This window comes from Hypanus sabinus, chromosome 5 (genome assembly GCF_030144855.1).
Source record: "Hypanus sabinus isolate sHypSab1 chromosome 5, sHypSab1.hap1, whole genome shotgun sequence".
Lineage (NCBI taxonomy): Eukaryota > Metazoa > Chordata > Chondrichthyes > Myliobatiformes > Dasyatidae > Hypanus > Hypanus sabinus.
In genome coordinates, this window is record NC_082710.1 from 58,958,247 (window position 1) to 58,977,294 (window position 19,048).

Below are 19,048 nucleotides of genomic sequence, written 5' to 3' on the forward strand. Positions count from 1 at the left end.
CTGATTTGTTATCTTTGAAGATGTTGTTGACCCTGCCATCAACTTGAATTGGTTCTCCTTTTTCACCTGCTGATGACTATTGAGAGTAAAGGCTCCTTTTGTTATTGCGTATACCTTTGCAGGCAGGCAGTGGGCAGCAGTCTCAGCTGCTGACTCTGTCTGCCCAGAACGTTGTCATTTTGGGAGAAGTTATCTTTAGCGTAAAGGTAAGTTGCTTTCTTTGGTGCTAGGGTAGAGGAAATGATTTACAGTGTTTTAGGATTAGTAAATGAAATGATAGAAATATCAAAGCCCCCTCCTTGCACAAGCAGCAGCAAAAGCATCAGTTTACCCGCCTGTACGCACACACCATGCAAGCAACAACAGAAGTCCAAAAGAGTCTTTTCTCCAGAGTCCACAAATCAGCACTTTGGTATCTGATTGGCTCTGTCTCCCCCAGCGAAGGGAGGAGAGGGTGCTCCTGCGGCAATGAGAGCAGGACCAGTACCTTGCTGCTCCAATGTTATAATCTTCTGCGTCTCTTCTCCAAGTCCCCTGAAATTCTGTTCGGAAAGCCAGTTGCCCGATACAGATCTTCGGTTTTGTTTAGTCTTAACTACCTTCAGCATTAGTGATTCAAGTCAAATACAAGGTATTGTAAAATACTGAATATTGTACTATCTAATGTAAAATCATATCACTGCTCAAATGTATCCCTTGAACAATGAACCTGGTCGAACAGTCATTTGACCGCATGGAAGTTAAATGTGTTAAACGGTAACTAACAAAGCTAAGTAATCTACTGCCCTATTCAACAACATTCACTTACCAGAATGAAAAGATTGGATTGTACTGTTTAATATAACTCTGCTCCCATTTCCCTCAAGTATAAAACCCAGTTAACATTTAACATTTCAAATGGTTAGTATTTAGAAGAAATTTGTTTTTTGACTATTAGATATAACATCTCCTGCCTCTGTCCTATCTGGGTTTATGCCAGGTTTCCTGTGATTTCCAGCAACTACTTCTGAACAGAGGGAGGGTTTTGTAAAGTGTGATGGTCTTTATTCTAATCCTCATGTACAGTAAATATTGAAGATGAGACTGTTTTGGAGAGAAAATAAAAATGAGACTATTTAAGCACTAAAGCACTGGTACTTACTGTCTGTCATGCCGTTGGCATTTAGGGCAGAAGTAAAGATCCTCCATCTCGGTTTGTCCTTGGTTGCACACAGATTAGAAGGATATTTCATTGTTGTTTCCATAACTGTCTTTTTATTAAACCAGTCCAGGTTGTTAGCCCTGAACTGAACCCCCAAACTAGGAGTATCAGTGGACCACATTTCGTCTGGCCTTTACTGTTTAGCATTGATGACCCTACCAAGAGTCAAAATGCAAGGTCCTGACTCTGGCCAACATTGCACTCTGGCTCAAAAGTCTCCAAATTTGTGGAGCTCTTGGAGGACCAGTGCTAGGCAAATAATGTAACTTCAGCTGGCTCTCTGGCAATTATCTCAGATTTGTTACAGCAGTGTGCTGTTACTTGAGACTGTACTGGGATTAGCAGTTTTATATACTCTTAGTCGATGGTTTCTGAGCTAAAACTGGGGTGATATATTTACTGTAAACAGTTCTGAATGGCCTATTTATCTTAAAATGGACAGATAAGTCTTTGCTATCGATGAGTTTAAGTATTTGTGTAATTTCCCTTTATTTTGTTTAGTTATGTTGAAGTTTGATTGGCATTCAACTATACTCGTGAATGCAGCCAAAAGAAAGTATTTCTCTCAGGTCCAAGGTGTTAAACACACAGCACATAAAGTACATATTACAACAGTAGAAGAACATGAAGTCACAAAAAATAATATTTTTAGCTCATGTCCCCAGTTGTCACTCCTGTAGATTGATGATGTGCTTGAGGCACTATCCTAATGCCACGTTTCTGCGAGAACTAGCACCCAGCAATAATCACGTGCTAGTGTAGCCACAGTCAAGCACAGTCCAGCTTGTCTTCCACCGAGCGAGCCCTGGTGGGCAGCACTGATGTAAGGGGGCCAACCCCCAACCTAGCACTCACTGCATTTCTGCTCTCTAAAACTTCCTGCACCATCTCCTCCCTTGGCAGTGCACCCTGCATTATGGGTGCCCAATCTGTGCAACAGTTGAGGCTGCACAGCTCCCCCATCATCAGTCTTGCCAGTGAACCAGACCTGCAGTATGCTACATTACCAATATCCAACAGGGTCTTGCAATCACAAGAAAAACATTCAAAGCAATCCTGTTGCTGTGAGCAGGCTTACTAGTTTTACACCCTGTGGTTCTCAGTGGGCAAAGTTTTTGCCAAACAGTGAAAATGTACTGTAAGTTGGTGTTGAGTCTGTCTTAGATACGTAGATGTGTTTCCAGATTGCACATACTTTTACCTTGCTTGTGCTTTGCTTCAGTGTTATACTTGAACTTAAAATTTGAGATCTGTTTTTGTAGTGTACTGTATGCATCAAGATTAATTAGGGATTTAATTTCACTTTAGAGAACTAGAATGGCATTTAATGAAGATTATTTTTTGTGGAAGAGTTGTAGACTAGAGGGGGTGATGAGAGTAAGACCATGATAAGCCAGTAGTGCAGGGTAATGATGAACTAACATTGGTGGTTATTCTAGTTTTAATTCATCAATTTCTGAGATTTTTTTTAGTGGGGTGAGGGATGCCGAAACCTGAACACTTAGTAATTTTATTTTGTTTCAATAAGCTGTGATTAGGTAATATCCTGCCTTGTAACTGCTGACTTTTTTTTGTGGGGGGAGGGGGGAATTCTTAAGTAGTTACTGTGTCTCTTGAGGGAAATATTCAAATAGCAAATAAAGTGGATTCTCATTAATCGGTTAATTGAGGCTGCCACATATATTTGGGAAAATTTATGAACAAAAACTAATTGAGAAAATAGCTGGGATCCTTTTGTTTGTTTGGGACACTATGCTGCTTAATTGGAGCAGGAGATTGTTGCTAAAGAGTTTCTAACTGATGTTAGTCGCATGCGCTTGTGTGGCTGTTAGACACTACTATGCTTAGAGCAAGCAATTTTTAAATTGTGTCAGTTGCATGTTTGTATTCAAAAAGCAGTGAGTTTAGTCACTTTGTCAAGAAATAGTAAGACTATTTAGAACTGTTGTACTGACTGCGGTTTCAAGTATTCAGATTTGGAGATGCTAGCGACAGCTGGGATTAAAAATGAAACAATTTCACTACTTCAGTATGTTAGGAACTATGAAGAATTTGAAGATATCACCAAACATCTTGAATATTACAATGAAAATGAAAATTTTGTGGATAGAATCATCAAAAGCATTGTATGAAGGCAGTTTATTATGTGCACTGATTTTGTACATCCAAAATAACATGGCAGTGTACACTGAACAAATTCTTCAGATAACTGTTAGGAACCAATAGTTTTACAGAACTGAAGCATTGATAGTGTTCTAATTTGTTCTTGTGTTACATTTAAATACATAATTTGTTCCTTAGTTAAATTGTAGTTTGCCTTTATACCTTTTTGACTGTTTCCATGAAAATTCAGCTAATTGGGTCAAAATAGACTAATCCCAGTGTGTCCCAATTAACCAGACCCCTCTGTAGTTTTAAAAAAAGTGTGTGTGTGTGTATATATAAATATATATATATATTTGTTTGAGTGATGAGTTAAGTGTTTGATGCAGAACAAGTTAGAACACTGCCAATACTATTACAGTACTATAAAATGGTGTTAGTTCCTATTAGTTGCCAACAGAGGAATTACCCAGCTTGAGCTGCAGTGTTCCTGTTGATTGACTGTAAATGAACAAAATCAGCCCATCCTTCATATAATGCTCTTGACGATTGCATCCTCCAAATCTTTGTCATTGTAATGTTCAGGATAATTGTCGATACCTTAATTCTTTGTAGTTCCCAACTTAAAGTAGTGAAATTGTAGGAGAGTCAATTTTTCGCTCCTGGCTGTTTCTAGCAATTCGAAGCTTGAAACTACAGCAAGCAAAAGTTTTGAATTGTCTTGTGGCTTATTTCTCACAAACTAGCTGTAATAAAATCTGTTGCTGTTTTGAATGCAAACATCATACAACAGAAGCTGTTTTAAAAATTCTTTGCTCTAAGCACTGTGTAGTAACAGCCACACAAGTACTCATGACAGATGCTAGTGAGAAATTGTTCGACAACAGTCTTCTGGCCCTATTAAGCGGCATGGTGTCCCAACTAAATGAAGGAAATCTCTGTTATTTTGATCAGTTTTTGTTCTTAAGAGATAAGAGGCTCTCCCGATTAACCAAGCTCCAATTAACTAGAACCCACTTGTGGTGAACTACATATACCTGTCTGGACACGCCCCCTGCCGACTGCTCCTGTGGCTCCTCCTACAGACCCCTGTATAAAGGCAATCGAGGCCTGAGCCCGGCCTCTCAGTCTCCAAGATGTAGTACGGTGGCCACTCACTGCTTGTTCCTTCTTCCAGTCAATAAAAGCCGATATCTCGCCTTTACGTCTCAGAGTGAGTTATTGATGGTGCATCGCCACTGTCCTTTAGAAAATATTACATCTGTCTAGTGTGAAACTTAATTTAAGCAGTGAGTCACATTCCTATAAGTTATTACTCTATTTTCAAGATTCTGATTGGAGTAAATTTTGGGAATTTCATTATTGATTAACTGTCTTTTGTGGAGGAGGGTGGGAAGCATGAGGTTCTTTGGTATTGTACTTTCTGATGCAAGCTGAATATCCAAAGATTCTTCAGGCACATCAGAATGATTTGGTGGAAGCTAAGTTGTCCAATAATGGGGGAGGAGAGAAGAAAGAATGAGGAGCCAAAGTACTTGATGTCAAGGTCAGTGGAGTAAGTTGAGGTAGGCGAATGCAAATATAGTCATAAATTTTACATTAGTGATTGGGGAGAAATTTGGCTATGGCTAGGAATAAAACAGAATATTTTTAAATGAGGTACCAGTACAAACATTAGTCAATTGAGCTCCCAGAAGAGATGAGGGGTTTTTCTCTGGGTAGCAGACTTCCATGTCAGCTAATTGGAGGGGAAGCCTTAGAGGGCAAAGTCTGAGATATTGGAGCAGATGTGTAATGTTGGGGGTGAGGTGGATTTTTTTTATATATTAAGGCAATGGTATTTAATCTGAAGCAGTACTCTCGATGCAAAATACCAGATGTCTATTTCAGGCTGTTGTAATTCCTGGCTCTTTTGGGATGTGGCTAGGTGGGGATGTTTGTGTTGGGTAAGGAATATAGTTTATGCTGAGCACACGGTTGTTTCAGCCAAAGGCTGAAAATGATGGCTTTCTGCAGTTTAGACAGAAAAAATTGTCCAAGGCCAAATGTGAAATGTGCAGTTTGGTCCAAATTGAAGGATAAGACCCGAGCCCTTAAAATAAATCTTAAAAATAATAATTTAGAGTAAGGCTACCTGCTTTATTCCGTTTTTTCCACTTTTTAGATGTAGCTTTTGCCATGAAATTCATAATTCCCATGCAGATTTATTCACTCTTAGAAATGCACAGTTCCTTTTTTTATACTTGTACTCGACTTTATTATTAAGCTTTAAAAATAAGTACCAAAGGTTGTTTTTTTTTCCGAGGATAGCATTTAAGATGCATATCAAACCTGGCTGCATATACCTTGCTTTGAAAAAGTACTCGGCACCCAACCCTTTGTTCACATAAATATTGCAACCAGGGATTTTGATAGATTTAACTGAGATTTTTTTAATTTATGCATCACATGTTCCTTCTCTTCACCCCCCCCCCCACAGCAGAGCCCAAAAACCAAGGAAAGTTGTAAAGCATGAAAAACTAAAAATTCAAAAGCTAATGCGTCAGCAGTTCAAAAGTGTTGATCCCTTTTACCTGTCACTCTGCCTCTCTACCAGAGGACTTTAGGTTCAGACCAAGGGAATAATTGTCAAACACAGTTTACTTAAAAGTATATAGTGTTTATTAGCAAACTTGTGTTTCAGTTGATATTACAGATCCCCGCTCATAGAGCCTGGAAATCTTTAATCAACTGAGCCCCGAGCAATGTCCAGGGCTGCTTGTTAAACGTTTGTTATCACATAGTACTCTGATAATTACCATGCATCCTTGATAAGTGGTTACATAAAGCAGCTTTCTCATGCAACAAGCACTCCTTTGTTCCTTGTTTTGCAACATTATTCTCTCTGCATGACTTAGTCAAGCTGCAAATGTCAGATTTTAGCCTTTAGCCTCTTAATTTGGTATATAGTTCCTCATACCCATACTTAATTGAACCACCTCTTGCAGTTTTGCAGCCAGTTGCCTTTTTGGATAAGTCTCTTAGCTTTGCACAACATGAAGGTTTGCTCATTCCTGCATATAAAATTATTCAAACTGTGCCAGGTTAGTTGGGGAATGGCAGTGTACAGCAATCTTGAGGTCTTGCAAGAGATGTTCAATTGGGTTAAAGTCAGGACTCTGACTGGGCCATTCAAGGGTATCAAATTTTCTTCATTTGAAGCCACTCGGAGGTTGCTCTGGCAGTGTGCTTTGGGTCATTGTCCAGCTGAACTTCTTCCCCAGTTTGTTTCCTGGCAGAGGCTAGCAGCTTTTTAATCCTGGATCTCTCTGTATTTAGCAGTGTTCATCTTGCCATCAATCCTGACCAGATTTCCAGACCCTGCTGGTGAAAAGCATCCCCGTAGCGTGATGCTACCCCACCATACTTTGCAATAGGGATTGTGCTAGCTAGTTTATGTACAGTATTACAGTATTAAATTTATACCACCTATACCACTGGGTGTTGAGGCCAAAATGTTCCACTGTGGTCTCATTTGACCACAGGCCTTCCACATCTTTCGAGTATCATCTGAGAGACAATTCACATAGTCTTTATGGGCAAATGTGCTTTTTTTAAAAGCCCAGGGCTTTTACCTTACCACTCTTCCATAAATACCCTCTTTGTTTGAGGCCTTGGGGTTGGTGGAGCCATGAACATCTCCAGTTGCAGCTACTGACATCTGCACCTCACTCAGATTGACTGTTAGTGTCACAGTAGTCTCTCTTACAAGTGCCATTCTTCTCCAGTGATTAAGTTTAGAGGGGTGGTCTGACCTAGGCAGTTTGGCTGCGGTTTCATGTTTTTCAATTTTTTCGCAATGGACTGCACTGAGCACAGAGATGGGTTCAGTGCCTTTTGAGGTGGTCTTTTAACTTTAGCAAGATTCGTGCTTCTTTGTTATAACATTTCCTTGACTTGTCTTGAATGCCTTTTTGTATTCATTTTGGTTTGTTCCATTGAAAATCTACCTGCAGTTGGACCTTACAGATAGAAGGGTATTTATTCTTATTGATCCTCCAATTTTCTATATCAACAACTTGGGTGAGTTGTTAAGGTAATATACAATATTTTACCAAAGGAAAGTTAGTGTAGTAATTTTTCAGCTTCAATTGTTTTTTACTGAATTGTTGACATGTCTCAGAATTTTGCTTTTGATTTGACCTAATACGCAACGGTTTTGTAAATTCACTCAAAAAAAATCCTTTAATATATTTTAAATTTAGAAAATGACACAGTAAAATGTGGAAGTAGTTGTGGGGGCTGAATTTTTCTAGGTACATTTTAAACTTGGCATGCATAACATTAAAAGGTTTGTAGTTCTGTTGGTAATTATTCAAATAAATTGAATCTGCTATTAGAATATGGAGGGTGTGGCAATGATGACTTCGACATGTGAAGGTTCATTTGTCAAACATTTTATTAAAGTGTCATGAATCTCACATGGGCAGAAATGTGTTTAAATGTCTGGATTTTAAAAACTCCACCTTCCTAAATCATGGGGAAATGGTCCAATGACTTGATCTAGCCATTTATCTTTGTTTTCAGAAGTGAGGTGTGTATCTAATTATATACATTTGATTCTTTTCAAAATACTTGATGTGTAGTTTCAAGACTTGCTAACTGACATCTGGCCATTATCAGTCCATAAATTTTCCTATTGTGCACCCTGGTCTACACTTTGCATTTTAATAAACTGGTCAAAGTCATAAGCTATCAAATAATGTCTCCTTGTACTGGAATTTAATGCTCAAAATGCTCATTAACTAATGCTTCTGGCTAATTGGCTTTGGTCGTATCAGTATTCGCTAGGTAATTATAAGTCCACCTACTTTAATTAAACTCTTAAGTTCTGTTTTTATCTTGTCTGACGTACCTGCTTGAGTGCCTGTCCTTTAGTTATCCCAATTAAGTGGGGTTGGATCTTTTACAAACATTGTGTTGCACATTAATAGGTTAATGTTATTTTAATCGGTGAAGAGATAAATACGAGATTAAGGATAAGTAAAGGATGGATGAATGTTTAAATGACAGGAAAATTAATTGGTTTCTTTGAAACAATAGAAATGTAGGATTTTACTTTTGAAATTGTCAATTGTTTCCAGAGTTGGGTTATGCTGTTACACAAAATATAAAATGAAGTATTTCAGAAAGCCAAAGAAATGTGTACCTCCAAGGGAAAGAGCATTGAATGCAAGAAGCAAGTCTTGATGCCTATAACTGCGGAACTATACAACACAATATCTTTAAGGAAGCATATATTGTTTTGTGTAGAAGCAGATGTTTCCATTTTATGAAATAAGGCAGCTTGATAGGTTAGGCAGTCTGATACCATAAGACATAGTAGAAGTAGGCCACTCAGCCCATCAAATTTGCTGGCATTTGATCATGGCTGATTTATTTTCTCTCATAACCCTATTCTCCTGTCTCTTATAACATCTGAACAGCAGAGATGCATATGCCGGGATGCTCTTCAACTGCAGCTTGACATTCAATATAATTCCATTAAAACTAATCAATAAGCTTCAAGGCCTATGCCTCAGTACCTCCTTGTGCAACTGGATCCTCAATTTCCTCACTTGCAGACCCCACTCAGTTTGAATTGGCAGCATCTCCACAATCTCCCATCAGCATAAGTACACCACGAAGCTGTGTGCTTATTCCCTGCTCTACTTGTTTTACACTTATGTCTGTGTGACTAAGCACAGCTACAATGACATGTTTAAGTTTGCTGAATACACCACTGTTGGCCAAATGAAAGGTGGTGACAAATCACCACAAAGAAGGGAGACTGAAAATCTGGCTGAGTGGTGCGACAACGAACTCCCTCAATGTCAGCAAGACCGTGGAGATGATTATTGACTTCAGGAAGATGAAACTAGAGGTCCATGAGTGACTTTTAATCAGGGGATCAGAGTTAAAGGGCGTCAAGAACTTTTAAGAGTATATTGACTGGTTGCATCACTGCCTGGTATAGAAATACCAATGTCCTTGTATGGAAAGCCTACAGAAAGTACTAGATACAGCACCCAGCCATCTCAGGTAAAGTTCTCCCCACCGTTGAGCACATTTACATGGAGTGCTGTCACAGCAAAGCAGCATCCATCGTAAAGGACTCGCACTATCTGGTTTTACTGCTGCCATCTGAACCACACCACCAGGTTCAGAAACAGTTACTACCATTCAGCCATTAGGCTCTTGAATCAGAGAAGCTAACTTCATTCAGCTTCACTCACCCCGTTACTGAACTGTTCCCACAACCTATGGACTCTTCATCTCATGTTCTTTAAATTTATTGCTTATTTATTATTATTTTTGTTTTGAATGTCAGTTGTTTTTCTGTCCTGTTGGGTGCAGTCTTTCATCGATCCTATTCCATTTTTTGTGTTTGCTGTGATTGCAAGAAAATGAATCTCAGGATCATATGTGGTGACATGGATGTACTTTGATAAATTTGAATTTTGGACTTGTACCTTGCTAATCAAGGACCTCTAGACTTCTGCTTTAGATACACCCAATGACTTGGTCTCCACAGCCATTTGTGGCAACAAATTTGCAGGTCTACCACCCTCTGGGTGAAGAAATTGCTCATCTCTGTTCTAAAGGAACATCCTTCTGATCTGAGGATGTGCCCTCTAGTCCTAGAATCTCCTACTAGTGGAAACATCCTCTCCATGTCTACTTTATTGAGGCTTTCAGTACATGAGAGGTTTCACTGAGATCCCCTTCTGCTCGTTCTTCTAAAGTCCAGTAAGTACAAAACCAAAGCCATCAAAAATTACTCGGACATTATTCCTTTCATCCTGGGAGAATTCTTCTCTTGCAGCACATCCTTTCCTACAAATTGGGTCCAGAACTGCTCTCAATACTCCAAATGTGGTCTGACTGATGAAAAAACATTTTACAGGTGGCATGAGGATAGAGCAGTTAGCATAACACTATTACAGTGCCAGCTATTTGATCAGCTTTCGATTTCCACCACTGTCTGCAAGGAGTTTGTATGTTCTCCCCATAACTGCATGGTTTCCTCCAGATTGTCTGGTTTCCTACCCTATTTCAAAGCCCTAACATTTAGGCTTAGTGGGTTGTGGGTATGCTATGTTCACCAGAGGATGGCAATACTTGTGGGCTGCCCATCCCCCTATAATAAGCCTTGCATTCCCTGAATCATTCTCATGGATCTCCTCTGAACTCTCTCCATCCTTTCTTAAGTAAGTTGTCCAAAACCGCTCTCAATACTCCCAAGTGCGATTTGACCAATACCTTATAAAGCCTCAATATTGCATCCTTTTTGTATTCTAGTCTTCGCAAAATAAATGCTAACATTGCATTTGCTTTCCTTACACCAACTCAACCTGCAAGTTAACCTTCAGGGAATCCTACATAAGGACTCAAAGTCCCTTTGCATCTGAGTTTTGAATTTTCTCCCTATTTAGAAAATAATCCATGTCTTTATTCCTTTTCCCAAGTGCATGTGCATGACCATGCACTTCCCTATTCTTTATTCCATCACTTCCTTGCTCATTCTCCTAATCTCTCCAAGTCCTTCTACAGATTCCCTGCTTCCTCAAAACTGCCTGTCCCTCCACCTGACTTTGCATCATCCGCAAACCTGGTCACAAAGCCATTAATTCCATCATCTTAGATCATTAATGTGAAAATAGTGGCCCCAACACTGTCCTGTGCGTAGCACCCTTGGTCAACAGCAGCCAGGCAGAAAAGTCCTCCTTTATTCTCATTCTTTGCCTTCTGCCAGCAAGCCAACTTATGTTCATGCTAGTACTTTTCCTGTAATAGCATAGGCTTTTCTATAGCAGCCTTGTATGCAACATTTTGACAAAGACCTTCTGAAACTCAAAAGTAAACAACACTTGTTGACTATCCTTTGTTTCTCCTGCCTGCTATTTCCTCAAAGCATTTCAACAAATTTGTCAGACTAGATTTCCCCTTCAGGAAACAATGTTGGCTTTGTCCTGTTTTATCATGTTCCTCCAGATACTAAGAAGCCTCATCATTAATAATGGATTCTTAACATCTTTCAAACCATTAAAGTTAGGCTACCTGGCCTATAACTTGCTGTCTTTTGTCTCCCTTCTCAAAGAGAGCTACATTTGCAATTTCCGAGTCTTCTGGGACCACTCATTGAGGTCTTTAATCTCTCACTTCAACAGTCTGAGGTACCAGTGCCCAAGAACAATATGTAACCTGCCTCGTCCAGTAGCACATACATCCACAGTGTTGAATTGTCTTGTGGTTGATGATGAAACCTAACAATTCCTGCCTGAAAAATGACTTGGATCAACTCCAATTTGCCGACGGAGCAACAGGTCCACAGCAGATGCTATCTCATTGGCTGTTCACTCAACCATGGAAAAATCTGGACAGCAAAGCTGCATGTATCAGAATGCTCTTTATTAACCCCTTAAAACTATTCAATAAGCTCCAAGACCTTGGCCTCAATGCCTCCTTGTGTAATTGGATCCTCTGTTTCCGCACTTGCTGACCCCAGTCAGTTCAGTTGGCAACATCTCCGCGATCTCCATCAGCACAGCACAAATCCACCGCTGTTCTTGCTTTACATTTAATAACTGTGTAGCAAAATACACAGGCCGCAAAGCCATTTTTAAGCTTGCTTACATAACAGGCTGAAACAATCAAAGGTGGTGGTGAAGGAAACAGCATATAGGAGGGAGATTCAAGTTGGCAAGACTAAGGAGCTAATTATTGACATCAGGGGGAGGAAGCTGGAGGTCCATGATCCGATGGAGGTCCGTCGGATGATCAGAGGTGGAGAGGGACAGCAACTACAAATTCCATTCAAGGGCACCAATGCAGCGTCAATCATCAGGGAACCCCATCTCCCAGCACGATCTTTCTTCTCACTGCTGCCATCAGGAAGGAGGTACAGGAGCCTCGGGGCTCACACCACTCAGGCTCTTGAACCAAAGGGGATAACTTCACTCAACTTGCCCAGTCATTGAAATGTTCCTGCTTCCAATGGACTCACTTTCAAGAGCTCTTCATCACATGTTCTCTATTTATTGCATATTTATTTCGCTGTTTCCTTCTGAATTTGCAGAGTTGTCTTTTGCATGCAGATTAAATGTACAAGTTGATGCAGTGTTTGATTGATTCTGTTATGCTTGTTGTTCTGTATAGTATGCTCACAAGAAAATGAATCTCAGGGTTGTGTATGGTGACGTATATGTGTTTAGATAATAAATTTACTTTGACCATTCCAGAATCTATCATCACTATTAATGCCTCCACAATCTCTTCAGCTACTTTCAGAACTCTGGTGTATAGTCGATCTGTCCAGGTGATTTACCTACCTTCAGACCTTTCAGCTTCCCAAGCACCACCTTAATAGTAACTGCATTCACTTCTGGCCCCAAAACTAGAATTTCTGGCATATTGTTGGTGTCTTCCATAGTGAACACTACAAAGTACTCACTCAGTTTGTCCATTATTTATTTGTTTCCCTGATACTACCTCTCCTGCATCATTTTCTAGCGATCTGATATCCACTCTTGCTTCCATAACTCTTTATATATCTAGAAAAGACTTCTATGTTATTAGCTCAAATACCTTCATATTTTATCTTAATGCTTTATCAGTTGCTTGCTGTTTTTTTTAAATCTTCCTAATCATTTAGCTTCCCACTAAGTTTTGCTATATTGTATGGCCTCCCTTTTGCTCTTGTGCTCTCTAACTTGTCTGCTAAAATTGCCTCATCCTCACTTTTAGAATTTTTGCTTCTTTGAGAAGAACTGATCCTGGAGTTTAATTACTCCCAGAAACCCCAGCCATTTCTGTTCTGCCGTCATCCTTGCTGGGTGTTCCCTTGTAATCAGTTTTGGCCAACTTCTCCCTCATGCCTCTGTAGTTACCTTTACTCAACTGCAATAAAAATATATCAGATTTTATTTTCTCCTTGTATTTTGAAATCCCCCTTGACCATACTGATATTGTTCTTTTCACGTGTACTTTCTGCTTCCTGTTGTAATTTGTATCCCACACCCTGCTTTCTAATTCAGAGGCCTGCATCTAACTCCCATCTCGGTCTTTTTGCCCTTGAAGTTTCTTAACCCTGCCTACGAGGATTCTCATCTTCTGATCTTGTGTTACTTTCTATGGATTTGATTTCATTTTTTACCAACAGAGCTACACCACCCACTCTGCCCAGCTGCCTGTCTTCGACTCAATATGTATCCTTGGATGTTAAACTCCCAGCTGTGATCTTCCTTCACCCAAGACTTGCCCACAATGTCATATCTGCCAAGTTCTAACTGCATTGCAAGGTTACCTACCTTATTTTTTTTATTCTGCCTGCTTTCAAATATAACACCTTTAGTCATGTATTCACTGCCCTTGTCAATTGTCTCCATGTTGCCTAAAGTTAAATTCTTATCCCTGTCTAAATTTTTTGTCTTGTGCTTTATTCTGGTGACTCTAGTGATATCCTTTGCACTCTCCCTCCCTTTTACTTTATCCTTTTACAAACTCATGATCGTACTGCACCTCCCTGCTATTTAGTTTAAAGCCCCATCCACAGTCCTAGTTGTGCGATTTAGTTGTACCCTGGTCCCAGCATGATTTATGCAGAGCCCATCCCATTGAAACATCTCCCTCCTTCCCCAGAACTGATGCCAATGTCCCAAAAGTTCAAACTCACCTCCTATTATACCCCTCTAATCTTATACCCCATGCTAATTTGTGTGTGGCTCAGGTCACAGTCCTGAGATTATTACCTTTTTGGTTCTGCACTTTAATTTAGTCTCTGACTGCTGGAATTCCTTCAATGGAACCTCTTTCTTCGTTCTTGTGTCGTACCTACATGGACCACGGCAGCTGGATCTTTCTCCTTCCACTCCATACTCCTCTGCAGTTCAGATGAGATGACTCAAGTGCAGACAACACAAACTTTGTGATGACTGATCCTTGTAACAGAGAAGTGTCTATTCCCCTGACTGTCATCCCCAATTACAACTACACTCTTCCCCCTCTACCATCAGATTCCTAAGTGGACATTGAACCTATGAACACTACCTCATTTTTTATATATATTTCTGTTTTTGCACGATTTTTAATCAATTTACATAAACTGTAATTAATTTACTATTATTTTTTCTATATGTTTTGCATTGAACTGATGTTGCTAAGTTAACAAATTTAATGACACATGATGATGATAAACCTCAGTCTGATTCTGATACTATCCTCCATTATCACCAACGTTCATCAAAAGTGGGGGACACCATGCAAGGCAGAGAGGCCTTCCCACCTGCCACAACGATTAGGCACTCAGACTCCTCCTGGCAGCAAACAAAAGGCAGGCAGTTGGTGCTGAAATTGTTGCTTGCCTTCTGCATTTGCCTTGATGTCTTAGTCTTCCTCGAGGCTTTAAATGGCGAAGCAGTTGAACGTTAGCTAGTGCCCCATCTCGAAGTTTATTCACATCAAAGCCATCCAAGTACATGCTTACTGGATTCTTCTTGGAGCCAGCCAAGCACTAGATCACTCAAACAATCTCCTAGCTGTAAATCACTTTATTTTGACTCATCCATGTTATTCAATATAATCTGAAATTGGATATAGTAGAAACTTTTAGATTTGGCATTGTCAAGGTAGGCTTGTTTCCTGCTAGATATCTTTCAGGATCTGAGCATTGCTGTCGAGGTTAAATTTTTTGCGTTCTAAGATGGAGGAGTGCTGTTACTTGTGAAACCATGCACTGTTGGTTGAGCTTGGACCAAGAATTTTATTTCCAGGTCTGAATAGTGCATAATTTGGAGTGGAATTTGGTGTTTGCAAGCACATACCCTTGCCACTGGCAGAGGCAGTATGTGTAGGAGGTGATGTCAGAGTATCCTTGGTCAGTAACTGCACGCACTTTGCTGCTTTTAATCCCGGAAATCTCACTAATATTCCAGTGAGATACTGGGAGGAAACAAAGGCCATTTTGGATATGTAGGATCTTAGTGCTAGCCTCAAATTATCAAATTTATTAGCCTACTTTTCATTTCTTTCAATATTTGTCATTTATTTGCTGTTTGGGTTTCAATTATCATTGTTTATGATTAAAGCCATTTTTTATCATTCTACTGTTTTACCCATTCATACTTTTTGCTCATGATGTACATGTTTCTCCTCTGGTTTAATTGGACTGAACAATGACTATTTTGTTGTTTCTTTCTGTCAAAAAGATTCTTGATTACCTCCAAAGGTCGAGCACCAACTGCCACAAGTGGTACTTCCCAATTGCCAAACACTTTAACCCAATTCCAATTCCTGATCCAACTTGTGCCATGATAAGACCGCAATTAGGGTGGTGGAGCATCACCTTCTACTCTGTCTCAGTAGCCTCCAACCTGATGATGTGAATATCGATGAACAAATTTCTCCCTTCTCCCTGCCCCCGCCATTCCCAAATTCCCAACTCTGACCTTTCACTTCCTCTTCCCTGCCTGTTACTTCCTGTGGGTTCATTTCCTCTCCCCCCCCCCACTTCTCTTTCTCCTGTGATCTGCTCTCCTCTTTCAGATTCTTTCTTTAGCTCTTCTCCCGCCCACCTGGCTTCTCCTATCACCTTCCCCTCTTTTATTTTCTCTCCCACCCTTCCCCCACCTTTTTATTCTGGCATCTTCTTCTCCCCCTTCCCCCCACCCACCCAGTCCTGAAGAAAGGTGTCTCACTGAAACGTTGACTGTTCACTCTAACTGAATGACCTGAGTTTCTCCAGTGTTCCATATCTGGTGCTTCTTGATTGAAAATTGTTTTTAGACAAGATGGAGTCTTATTAATATGCTTTTAGTTTCTTCTTCCCTCCTCCCTCACTGATGTCCTTTTGACAACTTGTACCCTGGAATTTAAGAGACAAGGTAGTTAATCAAGTTCAGGAAATTTTTGACTGTATCCAGTAACTGTTTTGAGGTATTTCAGAGATTTAAAATTTGCACAGTATATGTGAAAATGTATTTTGGGTCAGTGACCATTTGGGATTTCTCTGCTGCTCATTACCTCAACGTTGCTAGACTTGCCATTTTTAATTGTCTTGTACTATGCTAGGTATTCTGAACTGCATAGCTGTTCCCAGTTTTTCTTGTTTCAGCCTCTAAGGAAGCAATTTTAAAATTTTCTGATCTTTGCATATTTGTCAAAGCTCAGCTTTTTGGTGGCTTGTTCTTGTTTTCTTTGTCAGTTACTTATTTTTAAAAGTCTAAAACTTCCTTTGAGCAGGCTGTGGACTAATGTTATTTGGCCGTTATTGGAGCAGTTCCCATTGCATTGTTTCCCAAAGTATTTTTGAAATATTTGCTATTCCTTAACCACTGCCACGTTCTAAGTCTAATCTCCTGACCTATTTTGTTTTCAACTTGTTTGTTCATGCCCTCTCTGCAGCACCTTGTCTGTTTCCTCGATGAGCCCTAATAATTTTATCTTTTCCCTGTCCTCTACTGCCTCTTCTCTCTCCTCCCAGCGCTGACTGGATTTCCTTAACCTGGCATCAGGCAGGTATCAAAACCCATAAAGATCTATTAACAAAAGGGATGCGTCTCCTCCCTAATGCACCACAATGTCTGAGCTGACCCGAGCTCAATAACTCGAGCAAAGTTCCTCCACTTGAAGGCTCAAACTGCAGGTGTAGTTCCTTAAGAAGGTGTTCTGCAGTAATTGCACATCACCTGTTCCCTAATCTCTATTTAATCTCTTAACTAAGTGAATTAATTACATTATTTAAATTAATTATAAGAACACTTGTCCCTGGTTTAAGGTATTTGATGGCACACCTGTGTGCCCCATATTCCTGGTGCCACTGTTTAGCAAGCATCTTGATACAGATTTGTAGCAGGTATTTCTTTTGATTTGTAATTTCTAACACTGTCCAGGCACGAGCATTAACGCCCTCAAGCATCCACCAACTATTGATTGCTCTATGCTGTTATATTTTATAAAGCAGGGATCTACAGTTTAATTTTGATCAGCACGCTGTAAATTGTTGCCTTCCATATCCATTGATCGCATGCAGCAAACCAAATTTTTGAACCATTTCTCTCAACTCTGCATTCACAACTTGTATTTGGTGTTAAATTGCTGTGTTAAAGTGGTAGAATGCTTCATTAATTTCTTCTGCCCTGCCCCCGACCTCTGCTAAGCTACTGTGACTTTGTTGTGTAGCGTTGAATTCTCGCTACAAAAGTTTGCTTTGCTTTTCAATGTCCAAAATTAAATCAGAAATCAAATTGAATGCTGTAAATGAGAAGCAGAGACCAGGCAACATCCATAAGGACGCAAACACGGGAGCATCTGCAGATGCCAGAAATCCAAAGCAACATTCACACGCTGTTGGAGGAACTCAGCAGGCCATGCTGGATCAATGGAAAAGAGTAAATAATAGACGTTTTGGGCTGAGAACCTTCATCAGGACTGGAAAGAAAGAAACCAGTAAAGGGGTGGGGGGGGGGGAGAGGAAGAAGTTCAAGGTTGCAGATGATAGGTGAAACCAAGGGAGGGGTGAAATAAAGAGCTGGAAAGCTGATTAGTGAAAGGGGTAAAGGGCTGGAGAATCTGATAGAGCAGATCCATAGGGAGCAACTTAACAATTTATGTCATAATCTTTCAGAATGGATGCATTTTTAAGCATTTTTCCTCTCAGAAGATGCTGCCTGACTTGAGCATTTCCAGTGTTCTGTTTATATTGCTGTAGTGGGTGTTGACCCTTATCCATTCCTTGTTCCATAAATCTAAGTCTCCTTTGTATCTGGTGATCAATGCGCATTACTAGAAAAACTACTGCAGATCAAATTCTACAGCTTGGAACATTATCATGGCCATTGATTTAATATGTGTACGTAAATGTATGGCTTCACAAGATGCTGTTTCCATTACCTAAAATATTGCTTTGGCATTGAGGTAAAGAAAATGCGCCTTTTTATATTGATCCATTTTTAATTTAGTACCTATGATCATTTGCATTATTTTTACCTCTTGCTCAGTTAAATTAAATGGTTAATTTTATTTTTGTTTTTACAGTAGATCTACTAGTGCTGGTTGATTCTAGACATACGGGGTTCCTGCTGTCTTTTTCATGACTAACAATAATACTTCAGTTTATAGAACATAATGTTATTCTTTTAATGTGGTTACCAGCTGTGAACCTGTTAGTAAAAAAAAACTTGGAAAAAAATTGGTTGGACCAGCATTTCAAAAGCTAATTTTATTCTTTAACACAAAAGCTACATGGGGTTACCCTAAGATACTGACCACACTGCATTTCTAGCATTTTCTTCCTTTGTGAAAAATCATGCATGTTGAGACTTGCTGAAACACTGCTTGGTTCATGAAAATCTCAAAATGATTTTTTTTTAGGTTTCTTATGCCCGTCCCAGTTCTGCTTCCATCAGAGATGCAAATTTATATGTCAGTGGGCTCCCAAAAACAATGTCTCAAAAAGAGCTGGAGCAGCTTTTCACTCAATATGGACGTATAATTACCTCAAGGATTCTTGTGGACCAGGTTACTGGTAAGTGTGCACCCATTTCAGCACATCTTATAAACCTGCAAAGTTGTGAAATTCTTCTATTACTGTTAACTTGCCTCTAGAACTTGTCAAAGGTTGAGAGATGTGGGCCAGAAAATGTAATTTTCTGCTGGAATTGTTCATAAATATGCATGGACAGAAATAGATTTAAAAGCTCTCACTGACTTCAGTCATTTCCCACCCTA

The 19,048-nt window shown here is 39.7% G+C and overlaps 1 protein-coding gene across 9 annotated transcripts in view; it reads left to right on the forward strand.

Annotated features, from left to right (window-relative positions):
• The window catches only part of elavl2 (ELAV like neuron-specific RNA binding protein 2), a 61,187-nt gene that overhangs the window by 18,351 nt on the left and 23,788 nt on the right, over positions 1-19,048 (forward strand). For 6 of the 9 annotated variants that reach the window (XM_059969102.1, XM_059969100.1, XM_059969098.1 and 3 more), the window contains one exon: positions 18,692-18,845. In XM_059969102.1, the coding sequence (XP_059825085.1) occupies positions 18,692-18,845 (154 nt within the window). Of the gene's footprint in view, positions 1-18,691; positions 18,852-19,048 lie in introns of all 9 variants that reach the window. The other 3 variants (XM_059969103.1, XM_059969106.1, XM_059969104.1) reach the window with 2 other exon arrangements.